The sequence below is a fragment of the Pristiophorus japonicus genome, chromosome 3 (genome assembly GCF_044704955.1).
Source record: "Pristiophorus japonicus isolate sPriJap1 chromosome 3, sPriJap1.hap1, whole genome shotgun sequence".
Classification (NCBI taxonomy): domain Eukaryota; kingdom Metazoa; phylum Chordata; class Chondrichthyes; family Pristiophoridae; genus Pristiophorus; species Pristiophorus japonicus.
Window position 1 is genome coordinate 258,083,533 of NC_091979.1, and position 13,163 is coordinate 258,096,695.

The following is a 13,163-nucleotide window of genomic DNA, read 5'->3' on the forward strand; positions in this document are numbered from 1 at the left end:
GGATTTGAGTACAGGGGCAGGGAGGTGTTACTACAATTGTATAGGGCCTTGGTGAGGCCACACCTGGAGTATTGTGTACAGTTTTGGTCTCCTAACTTGAGGAAGGACATTCTTGCTATTGAGGGAGTGCAGGGAAGGTTCACCAGACTGATTCCCGGGATGGCGGGACTGATATATCAAGAAAGACTGGATCAACTGGGCTTGTATTCACTGGAGTTCAGAAGAATGAGAGGGGGTCTCATAGAAACGTTTAAAATTCTGACAGGTTTAGACAGATTAGATGCAGGAAGAATGTTCCCAATGTTGGGGAAGTCCACAACCAGGGGTCACAGTCTAAGGATAAGGGGTAAGCCATTTAGGACTGAGATGAGGAGAAACTTCTTCACCCAGAGAGTGATGAACCTGTGGAATTCTCTACTACAGAAAGTTGTTGAGGCCAATTCGCTAAATATATTCAAAAAGGAGTTAGATATCGTCACTACTAGGGGGATCAAGGGGTATGGCAAGAAAGCAGGAATGGGGTACTGAAGTTGCATGTTCAGCCATGAACCCATTGAATGGCGGTGCAGGCTCGAAGGGCCGAATGGCCTACTCCTGCACCTATTTTCTATGTTTCTATGTTTCTAAGCCAACCCTCTCATCTCCGGAATCAACCTTGTGAACCTCCTCTGAACTGCCTCCAAAGCAAGTATATCCTTTCGTAAATATGGAAACGAAAACTGCATGCAGTATTCCAGGTGTGGCCTCACCAACTGTAGCAAGACTTCCCTGCTTTTATACTCCATCCCCTTTGCAATAAAGGCCAAGATTTCATTGGCCTTCCTGATTACTTGCTGTACCTATGTACTAACCTCTTGTGTTTCATTCACAAGTACCCCCAGGTCCTGCTGTACTGCAGCACTTTGCAATCTTTCTCCATTTAAATAATAACTTGCTCTTTGATTTTTTCTGCCAAAGTGCATGACCTCTCACTTTCTAACATTATACTCCATCTGCCAATTTTTTGCCCACTCACTTAGCCTGTCTATGTCCTTTTGCAGATTTTTTGTGTCCTCCTCACAAATTGCTTTTCCTCCCATCTTTGTATCGTCAGCAAACTTGGCTATGTTACACTCGATCCCTTCCTCCAAGTCGTTAATATAGATAGTTAGGATCCCAGCACTGATCCCTGCGGCACCCCACTAGTTACTGATTGCCAACCCGAGAATTAATCATTTATCCCTACACTCTGTTTTCTATTCGTTAGCTAATCCTCTATCCATGCTAATATATTACCCCCAACCCCGTGAACTTTTATCATGTGCAATAACCTTTTATGTGGCACCTTGTCAAATGCCTACTGGAAGTCCAAATACACCACATCCACTGGTTCCCCTTTATCCACCCTACCCGTTACATCCTCAAAGAATTCTAGCAAATTTGTCAAACATGACTTCCCCTTCATAAATCCATGCTGACTCAGCCTGACCGAATTTTGCTTTTCCAAATGTCCTGCTACTGCCTAAGTTACATAAATATAAATATAAATTCATAACATAACACACAAAAACATAGGCCTGAAATTTGCGGTCAGCGGCAAAGCGAAGGAGGTTTAGGAAGAGAATGCCAGAGCTCAGGGCCTTGGCAGCTGAAGGCATGGCCGCCAATGGTGGAGCGATTAATATCGGGGATGTTCAAGCCAGAATTGGAAGAGCGCAGATAGCTTGGAGGGTTATAGGACTGGAAGAGGAACTCCCTATTGGATTTATTAGCAATTATCTTATATTTATGGTAATGTTTGGGGTAATACATGTTTAGGGATCTTATTCTTAATTAGGTTTAACTATTTGTGCTCTGGAAATGGTGGCTATAGAAATATATGTTTTACCACCAAAGCCAGGCAAATTTTCAGATTATATATCAATTTTTTTTACATACTGGGTGGAACCTAGTTAAATATGGTACCAATACTTCACACCATAACATTATGTAAGTACAGGTTGAACCTCCCTTATCCAGAACCCTCAGGACCTCGCCTGTTCCTGATGAGGGATTTTTCGGACGAGGGGTGGTCACGTTAAATTGGATGGTACAGGTACTATGCAAGGGGATATCGGGGCTGGATGGCTTTGGGGCTGGGAGGGCAGCAGAGAGATCATGGGGGTCGGGAGGGAGGCGGTGGATCGTGGAGTCAGGCCAACGATTGTGGGAGTCGACAGCGAGGAAGGACTTAAATTTGTTCCTGTCGGAGTTCTGCGCATGCACCACCCGGAAACCGGGAATGGTTCCGGACGAGGGGTGATTCTGGATAAGGGAGTTCCGGATAAGGGAGGTTCAACCTGTATAGGATTAGGCTTTCACATATTTTACAGATATAAAAGATGTTTCACTTGATCATCAACAGCAAGCATTTTCAATTGACCCCTCCCAGCAGCATGCACAGATAAAACTTGGTTTCAGCAGTCCTTATCTGCCTATTCTGTTCTGGTCTCAATGCGTAATGTTTATTAGTGTATGAATTTTAATCTAGCTGTGTTTTTTAAAACCAAAATGCTTCATAATTTTGCAGTTATAAGATTACATTGACGTAACAACCCTATGGCTATTCTTTCCAACTTCAAATCCGTGTTAAGATAACCCTTTTAAGTGGCATCATTTAGATTTTCTTGTGCTTGTGTGCAAAGTCTTGGACACCAATTCATAGAAAAATGACCTCTTGTTAGTTCTTAAACTTGTGTTGAGGACTAAAAGAAGCTACCACAAGCTTATTACTAACCACACACACACACACACACACACACACACACACACACACAAAACACGGGTTACCTATGCTTCCTCAGTTAGTGGCAGTGTACTAAAATACAGTTTATTACATAATAATCCAGTTTGCTGCAACTAGATTTAATGAATAATCTACCTTACCCATAATTTTTATCTACTCTATTATTAACCGTGATGAATGTGTTGGAAATTAATGAGAGGTAGCCAACAATGAGTAGATATGCAAATTCAACTAAGGTTACTTATTGGGAATGACATAGAATGGCTGCACCACAGTTAGAAATAAATGAGTGCTGTTTACTCCTTTACCGTCACCCTCCATCCCTTTATTTAAAAAAAAACCTCTCAAGCTCCCTCTCGATTTTCAACTTGCATAAGATCCAACTCATCCAGAACTTTGCTACTCATATCCTATACAACACAAAAAATCCCATTTATCTATCCCTCTATCCTTGCTAACCTTCTTTGGCTTACAGTGCCACAATGCATTGATTTTAAAATCTTTGTTTTGTCTTCAAATGCCTCCTTGATCTCATCCATTCTAGCTCTGTAACCTTCTTCAGTCCTGGGCCCCTGCCCACATCATCTGCTTTGCAAACTGTGGTTGCTATGCATTACCCCATCCCTCCACTGTACCATCATGCGATCATGGCCCCACTCTCTGGAGCTCCCGCCTTGAATTATTTCCTCACCCTCAAAAGCCTTTTTAAAACCTAATTCTTCAACTATGCTTTTGGACTCCTCCCACTTCTATTCCTCCTTGGGACATTTTCTGTTTTACAGGTGCTGCATAAAAGCAAGCTGTTGTTTAGTATTGTTAGTTCTTATTCTAGAGCAGGGTCCTGAATTCTCTAATTTAAAAATATTGGAATTCATCAGGCTAATTGATAATTATTAGAAAGCTAATAATGGCATTAACTTCTACAGGCCACCATGTGTTCATAGTTTATAAATCACATACCTTCCATCAGTTTAGCTACTTGAATAAAGTTGGATATTGTGGTTTGATTGGTATGTTTCAAGATCAAACCACTGTATTGGTTTTCACCCAGACCGTCTTTTAGGAGCTTTTCTATTGACCTTGAAGCTGCATCAGCCCAGAAGTAACACCGGGGACTAAGGAGTTTACACAGCTTACCCCATTGCTCTTCATCCTGAGTAAGAGAACAAATGGATATCACTTTGTTGTAGAAAAAGTGAAGATTAATTTTCTCAATTAACTCAGATAATGAAATAACAACTTGTATTTATATTGCGCCTTTAACATAGTAAAACGTTTCAAGGCGTTTCACAGGAGTGTTATCAAACAAAATTTGACACCGAGCCACATGAGATATTAGGCCAGGTGACCAAAAGCTTGTTCAAAAAGGTAGGTTTAAGGAGCATTTTAAAGGCGGAGCGAGAGATTTAGGGAGGGATTTCCAGAGCTTAGGGCCTAGGCAACAGAAACTAATGCTTGAGCGATTATAATTGGGGGGTGCTTGAGAGGCGATCTTTTAAAGTTTTTTCTTCCAAAGCAAGTGTAAAGGCTGCTTTTCAATTCACTATTACTGGTGGAATCCACCTCTTGTGAAATTACAATCATATCATGTTCATTAAAAAACTGCATAACATCAAACCTAACATATGGGCCACGGCCTCAAATGGTGGAGCTAAGAAAATCGGAGATTGCAAGAAGCCAGAATTGGAGGAGCGCAGAGATCTCGCAGGATTATAAGGTTGGAGGAGGATACAGGGATAGGGAGGGGCGAGGCCATGGAGGGATTCGAGAACAAAGATGAGAATTTTAAAATAAATGTGATGCTGTAGGTCAGCGAGTACAGGGGATATGGATGAACAGGACTTGATGTGAGTAAGGATACGGGTAGCAGAGTTTTGAATGACCTCAAATTTACAGCGGATACAAGGTGAGAAGCCAGCCAGGACAGCACTTAAGACAATATAGAGGATTTAAAAAAATGTAATTATGTATTTATTTTCTTCTTAAAATGAACTTTGAAATAATTGTGGTCACTTGCCATTTTCCTTCTCCTCATATTAACATTGTAAATAAGGAAAGTGAGGTACGATAGCAATAAGAATGTAGATAGGAACAGTCCTGGATTTTAAAAAAGTTTGCCCAGATGTAATGAAGCTAAAAAGCATTCCATGAGAAGTTCATTATGACTGGAAATTTGTTACCAATTTTTTTGTTTCTTCGGAAATACAAATTACATATTAATAAAAAACGGGTGAAGATAATAACAGAAGCGTGGGATAGTTGCAGATTTGCCATTAATTTTCACAATTAAGCCTTGGATGTAGCCTATTAAGCCCGCCCAGCATGTTACCTGGCCCAATTTGATGGAGCAGGTCTGGTGACATTATTCATTACCCATTTTCAGCCAGGATCTTTAAAGGGACCAAGACCACATTAGATTTGAAGTTTATTCTAACATAGTGCTGTCAGTGCACTACAGCATTGGAGTGCTACAATCAATGCACAGAGGAATAGGGCTGCACCCAGGTTTTCCCATGGCTCCCTCCATGTGCTTATGGAGGGAGTCAGAGTTCGCAGGGAGGTCCTCTTCCCTTCCAATGGGCAGAAGAAATCTCCCCAGGAGACCATGACAGCCTGGTTGCAGATTGCAGAGGATGTGGACAGCAGTGCCGCAAATGTTTCAATGATCTTATTACATCAGAAACGTTAGTAGAAAGCCACACTCAACTGTATCCTGCTGTGCCTCTCATCACATCCTCATTACGTTGCTTTCCCTATGCTACTCCTGCACATCCTTACTCATGCCAACTTACCTTGCGCCTCTACTCATCCCTCTTTATCTACATTAGCCACCCCTCACACTCACCATCATCCTTGTGCAATTATACCAACTAGCAACACGCAAGGGTAGCCACAGGTGTTTTATCTAATGTTTATGCAAAGTCTCTGATAATGTGGTGTCAAACATAAAAATCTTTACTTTCCACACTTTCTGATCTTAGACAGATTTGTGTGCACCTTTGGAAGAGGCTTAGTGAGTTCCAGTGAATGGTGAGACATAACGGTATCCCCCGCAATGGTGGTGAGTGTGAAAGGAATGGCTTGGTCATTGTAGGAATGCTTTATGGTGTTGGTGTGGGGTGGTGCCAACTTGGCGCATCATGTGGCAGCCATATGGGATTACAACATAAAGTTAACTAAACCAGGCCATGGTGAGGCCATCCCTGGCCTCGCAGGCACCAATGTGCTTTGGTGCTGATGCCCTGTGTCCTCTGCAGCATCAAGCGATTGCAGAGAAGTTTGTTGTTGTTGGTGCTGATGGTGTTGGGGCTCATTGTGGTCATCATCATAGGCAGTTCCTCGAAATCGAGGAAAACATTCGAGCCTGCACCGCCATTCAATATGATCATGTAACGTCAGTACCCCACCCCTGCCTTCGCTCCATACACAATGATCCCTTTACCCTTACGGGCCACATCTAACTCCCTTTGAATATGTCCAACGAACTGGATTCAACAACTTTCTGTGGCAGAGAATTCCACAGGTTCACAACTCTCTGGGTGAAAAAGTTTCTCATCATCTCAGTCCTATATGGCTTACCCCTTATCGTTAGACTGTGACCCATGGCTCTGGACTTCCCCAACATTGGGAACATTCTTCCTGCATCTAACCTGTCCAGTCCCGACAGAACTTTATAAGTTTTGATGAGATCCCCTCTCATTCTTCTAAATTCCAGTGAGTATAAGCCTAGCCGATCCAGTCTTTCCTCATATGTCAGTCCTGCCATCCCGGGAATCAGTGTGGTGAAACCTTCGCTGCACTCCCTCAATAGCAAGCACGTCCTTCCTCAGATTAGGAGACTAAAACTGCACACAATATTCAAGGTGTGGTCTCACCAAGGTCCTGTACAACTGCAGTAAGACCTCCCTGCTCCTAAACTCAAATTCCCTCGTTATGAAGGCCATCATGCCATTCGCTTTCTTTACTGCCTGCTGTACCTGCATGCCTACCTTCAATGACTGAAGTACCATGACACCCAGGTCTCGTTGCACCTCCCCTTTTACTAATCTGTCACCATTCAGATAATAATAACCTGCCTTCCTGTTTTTGCCACCAAAGTGGATAACCTCACATTCATCCACATTATATTGCATCTGCCATGCATTTGCCCATTCACCTAACCTGTCCAAGTCCCCCTGCAGCCTCTTAACATCCTCCTTGCAGCTCGCACTGCCACACAGCTTAGTGTCATCTGCAAACTTGGTGATATTATTTTCAATTCCTTCATCTAAATCATTAATGTATATTGTAAATAGCTGGGGTCCCAGCACTGAACCCTGCGGCACCCCTGTAGTCACTGGCTGCCATTCTGAAAAGGACCCGTTTATTCCCACTCTTTGCTTTCTGTCTGCCAACCAGTTCTCTATCCACATCAATACATTACTCCCAATACCATGTGCCTTAATTTTGCACACTAATCTCTTGTGTGGGACCTTGTCAAAAGCCTTTTGAAAGTCCAAATACACCACATCCATTGGTTCTCCCTTATCCACTCTATTAGTTACATCCTCAAAAAACTCGAGAAGATTTGTCAAGCATGATTTCCCTTTCATAAATCCATGCTGACTTGGACCGATCCTGTCACTGCTTTCCAAATGCGCTGCTATTACATTTTTAATAATTGATTCCAGCATTTTCCCCACCACCGATGTCAGGCTAACCAGTCTATAATTCCCTGTTTTTTCTCTCCCTCCTTTTTTAAAAAGTCGGGTTACATTAGCTACCCTCCAATCCATAGGAACTGAACCAGAGTCCATAGAATGTTGGAAAATGACCACCAATGCATTTACTATTTCGAGGGCCACTTCCTTAAGTACTCTGAGATGCAGACTATCAGGCCCTTGGGATTTGTCAGCCTTCAGTCCCTTCAATTTCCCTAACACCATTTCCTGACTAATAAGGATTTCCCTCAGTTCCCCCTTCTCGCTAGACCCTCGGTCCCCTAGTATTTTCGGGAGATTATTCGTGTCTTCCTAAGACAGAACCAAAGTATTTGTTCAATTGGTCTGCCATTTCCTTGTTCCCCATTATGAATTCACCTGATTCTGACTGCAAAGGACCTACATTAGTCTTCACTCATCTTTTTCTCTTCACATATCTAAAGAAGCTTTTGCAGTCAGTTTTTATGTTCCCTGCAAGCTTACTCTCATACTCTATTTTCCCCCTCCTAATTAAACCTTTAGTCCTCCTCTGCTGAATTATAAATTTCTCCCAGTCCTCAGGTTTGCTGCTTTTTCTGGCCAATTTATATGCCTCTTCCTTGGATTTAACATTTTCCCTAATTTCCCTTGTTAGCCACGGTTGAGCCACCTTCCCTTTTTTATTCTTACGCCACATGCAATTGTTGTAGTTCATCCATGTGATATTTAAATGCCATTGCCTATCCACCGTCAACCCTTTAAGTATCATTCTCCAGTCTATCCTAACCAATTCACGTCTCATACCGTTGAAGTTTCCTTTCTTTAAGTTCAGGACCCTAGTCTCTGAATTAACTGTGTCACTCTCCACCTTAATGAAGAATTCTACCATATTATGGTCACTCTTCCCCAAGGGGCCTCGCACAACAAGATTGCTAATTAGTCCTTTCTCATTACACATCACCCAGTCTAGGATGGCTAGCTCCCTAGTTGGTTCCTCGACATATAGGTCTAGAAAACCATCCCTAATACACTCCAGGAAATCCTCCTCCACCGCATTGCTACCAGTTTGGTTAGCCCAATCAATATGTAGATTAAAGTCACCCATGATAACTGCTGTATCCTTATTGCATGTGTCCCTAATTTCCTGTTTGATGCCATCCCCAACCTCCCTACTACTGTTTGGTTGTCTGCACAACTCCCACTAACGTTTTCTGCCCTTTGGTGTTTCGCAGCTCTACCCATATAGATTCCACATCATCCACACTAATGTCCTTCCTTACTATTGCGTTAATCTCTTTAACCAGTAACGCTACCCCACCTCCTTTTCTTTCCTGTCTGTCCTTCCTGAATATTGAATACCCTTGGATGTTGAGTTCCCAGCCTTGGTTACCATGAAGCCATATCTCCATAATCCCAATTACATCATATCCATTAACAGCTATCTGCGCAGTCAATTCATCCACCTTATTACGAATGCTCCTCGCATTGAGACTCAGAATCTTCAGGCTTGTTTTTTTAACACTCTTTGTCCTTTTAGAATTATGTTGTAATGTGGCCCTTTTTGATTTTTGCCCTTGATTTCTCTGCCCTCCACTCTTGCTTTTCTCCCTTCTACCTTTTGCTTCGGCCACCTTTTTACTTCCCTCTGTCTCCCTGCATAGATTCCCATCCCCCTGTCTTGTTAGTTTAAACCCTCCCCAACAGCACTAGCAAACACTCTGCCTAGGACATCGGTTCCGGTCCTGCCCAGGTGCAGACTGTCCAGTTTGTACTGGTCCCACCTCCCCCAGAACCGGTTCCATTGTCCCAGGAATTTGAATCCCTCCCCCTTGCACCATTCCTCAAGCCATGTATTCATCTGAGTTATCCTGCAATTCCTACTCTGACTAGCATGTGGCACTGGTAGCAATCCTGAGATTACTACCTTTGAGGTCCTCCTTTTTAATTTAACTCCTAGCTCCCTAAATTCAGCTTGTAGGACCTCATCCCGTTTTTTTACCTATATCGTTGGTACCTATATGTACCACGACAGCTGGCTGTTCACCCTCCCCCTCCAGAATGCGCTGCAGCCGCTCCGAGACATCCTTGACCCTTGCACCAGGGAGGCAACATACCGTCCAGGAGTCTCGTTTGCGGCCGCAGAAACGCCTAGCTATTCCCCTTACAATAGAATCCCCTCTCACGATAGCTCTCCTACTCCTTTTTCCTGCCATCCTGTGCAGCAGAGCCACCTCTGGTGTCATGGACTTGGCTGCTGCTGACTTCCCCTGATGAGCCATCTCCCCCAACAGTACCAAGGTGGTGTATCTGTCTTGGAGGGAGATGACCGCAGGGGACCCCGTACTAACTTCCTTCCACTTCTCTGCCTGATGGTCACCCATTCCCTATCTGGCTGTGTAACCTTTACCTGTGGTGTGACCAACTCACTAAACGTGCTATTCACGACATCCTCAGCATCGCGGATGCTCCACAGTGAATCCATCCGCAGCTTCAGTGCTGCAATGCGGTCTGTCAGGAGCTGCAGCTGGATACACTTCCTGCACATATAGTTGTCCAGTGTCCCTGATTTCCCACATAGCACAGGAGGAGCATGACACGGGTCTGGGCTCTCCTGCCATGACTTAACCCTTAAATTAGCCTAATTGGTAACAACACCAAAGGTTTCTTACTGATAAGAAAAGAAAAAGATAAAGAAAAAAGAAAAACTACTCACCAATCGACCCGTTTGGCTGTGATGTCACACTCAATTTTTTTTTACTTTTTTGCCTTTTGAATCTGAACCTACTCTCCCTCTGTTGAGCTGCTCTCCCGACTGCTGCCCTTTTATGGGCCTCGCTCTCCCTCTGTTGAGCTGTTCTCCCGACTGCCGCCCTTTTGTGGGCCTCGTTCTCCCTCTGTTGAGCTGCTCTCCCGACTGCCGCCCTTTTATGGGCCTCGCTCTCCCTCTGTTGAGCTGCTCTCCCGACTGCCGCCCTTTTATGGGCCTCGCTCTCCCTCTGTTGAGCTGCTCTCCCGATTATGCTTCTGTGAAGCACCTGTAAATGTTTTACTACGTTAAAGGTACTATATAAATGCAAATTGTTGTTGCCTATATTCACCTTTTTATTCGCCACTTCCACCCTAACCTTAGCCCATCTGCTGCTGAAGCCCTCTTCCATGGCTTTGTCACCTTCAGAATTAATTACTCCAGTGCATTTTAAAGAAAGAAAAACTTGCATTTATATAGAAACATAGAAAATAGGTGCAGGAGCAGGCCATTCGGCCCTTCTACTTTTTTGCCTTTTGAATCTGAACCTGCTCTCCCTCTGTTGAGCTGCTCTCCCAACTGCCGCCCTTTTATGGGCCTCGCTCTCCCTCTGTTGAGCTGTTCTCCCGACTGCCGCCCTTTTGTGGGTCATTTAATTGTGACCATTTAATATGGTCATGGCTGATCATGCAATTTCAGTACCCCACTCCTGCCTTCTCTCCATACCCCCTGATCCCTTTAGCCGTAAGGGTCACATCTAACTTCCTTTTCAATATCTCCAACGAACTAGACTCAACAACTTTCTGTGGTAGAGAATTCCATAGGTTCACAATTCTCTGGGTGAAAAAGTTTCTCCTCATCTCGGTCCTAGATGGCTTACCCCTTATCCTTAGACTGTGACACCTGGTTCTGGACTTCCCCAACATCGGGAACATTCTTCCTGCATCTAACCTGTCCAATCCCATCAGAATTTAAATGCTTCTACGAGATCCCCTCTCATTCTTCTAAATTCCAATGAATATAAGCCTAGTCGATCCAGTCTTTCTTCATATGTCAGGCCTGCCATCCCGGGATCAGTCTGGTGAACCTTCGCTGCACTCCCTCAATAGCAAGAATATCCTTAAACAGATTAGGAGACCAAAACTGCACACAATACTCAAAGTGTGGTCTCACCAAGGCCCTGTACAACTGTAGTAAGACCTCCCTGCTTCTATACTCAAATCCTCTCGCTATGAAAGCCAGCATGCCATTTGCTTTCTTTACTGTCTGCTGTACCTACATGCTTACATGAATTTTTTTTGTTTAATAAATGTGAATTTTCTTATCCAGAGCTCTTCAAGACAAAACGTCTTCCCTGCTAACTCACTCCAACGACATCACCAATGAGAAGCACTTCCACGTACATCAGCTGGGGCTGTGATTCCACAGACCAATCAGTGTTGCACTGAAGCCCACAACCTGTGCCCAACCTGCATTGTCGGTCTATAGCGCTTTTCATGACTTCAGGGAGTCCCAAAGTGCTTTACAGCCAATAAATATTTTTGCAGTATAGTCACTGTTGTAATGTAGGAAATGCGGCAGCCAATATCCGCACAGCAAGCTTCCACAAACAGAATGTGATAATGACCAGCCTCCCATCCTCCATAAACTCCAGCTCATCTTAAACTGCTGATATCCTATCTTGCACTAAATCCTGCTTGCCAGTCACCTATCCTCATTAATTACATTGGCTTCCAGTCCCCCAGTGTCTCAAATTTAAAATCCTTATCCTTATTTTCAAATCCCTCCAAGGACTTGCCGTTCCCTATTTTTTATAACCTCCTCCAGCCCTGCAATCCACCTCCCCACCTCTCCATTCCTCTTGTGTATTCCTCCTTCTTTTCAACCCACCATTGGCAGCCATATCTTTAGCCACTTACGTTTAATTCTCTGGAATTCCCTTCCTATTCCTCCCTTTTCTCCTTTAACCTCTTAAAAACCCATCTCTTTGTCTAAGCTTATGGTCACCATGCCTAATCTCTCTTTCTTTGGCTTGTATCCTTTTTCCCCACAACCTGTGAAGTGTCTTGGGATGTTTTTCTGTTAAATGTGCTCTATAAATGCGTTGTTGTTTTGTAGTAGGTTTGCTATTTATAGACCGAATGAAAATGAGACTTTCCGACCATTTTCCACATTCACATTGAATTTATCCTATTTAAATTTCTACAACTTTGATAATCTTTCAACTTTATTTTGAGATTACTGATGAACTTTCAGTCTAAGTTAAGTGACAACTACTAACCTCTTTCCGAAGAGGGTCTATCAAACCAATAATTGATGGGTACTTCTCTACCAGGCTTGTATACAGTTCTATCATTTCATCAGGATGTTTTAATACTCCACTTATAACTTCATATTTCTCCTTTTCCTAGAAGATATAAAAGGAAAATGCTCATTTGTTATCTAATTTTGGTATAGAAACAGATGCAGAAGACGATGGCACACTTAAAGGAACCTGGTAAGGAAACAGCATCCGACAGTATCATGTATCTCAGGAACGGCCCAAAGATTTCTTACCACAAAGTATGGCCTCTTCCATGTGTATTTGTCATCCATGCCAAGCCCTCACTATCTTACATCTCAAACCTCAGAAGGCTATACCTTCAACATGCAACATATAATTGAAAACTTTGCCATACTCACATCTTCCAAGGCCATAGCACCTTAACTCACTGTGAAATAAACTAGCTGCATAAAGCATCATCACCTACACGAAGGATGGTGTGCGGGTTCTGCACATGTCTGTGTTTCTTCAATGAACTCTCAAGATGACTTTTCTGCTGATACAAGATGGTATCTCAATGGCCATCCTTGTCAAGTGTCCTCTATTATGCCTGGGGAGCTCTGGCTGGGTCTGGGAAGCAGCCTTCCTGGGCCATGATAGGTCTGTGCCACCCATCTCAGCTACAGATAGATCTCCCTCTGATGTATCCTC

General features: G+C 43.4%; 1 protein-coding gene across 1 annotated transcript in view; it reads right to left on the minus strand.

The window, feature by feature from the left end:
* Positions 1-13,163, minus strand: part of eno4 (enolase 4) — a 130,749-nt gene that overhangs the window by 12,144 nt on the left and 105,442 nt on the right. Inside the window, exons 9-10 of the mRNA XM_070873974.1 lie at positions 12,471-12,596; positions 3,725-3,917 (exon numbers count right to left, since the gene is read on the minus strand). Coding sequence (XP_070730075.1) covers positions 3,725-3,917; positions 12,471-12,596 — 319 coding nt within the window. The remainder of the gene's footprint in view (positions 1-3,724; positions 3,918-12,470; positions 12,597-13,163) is intronic.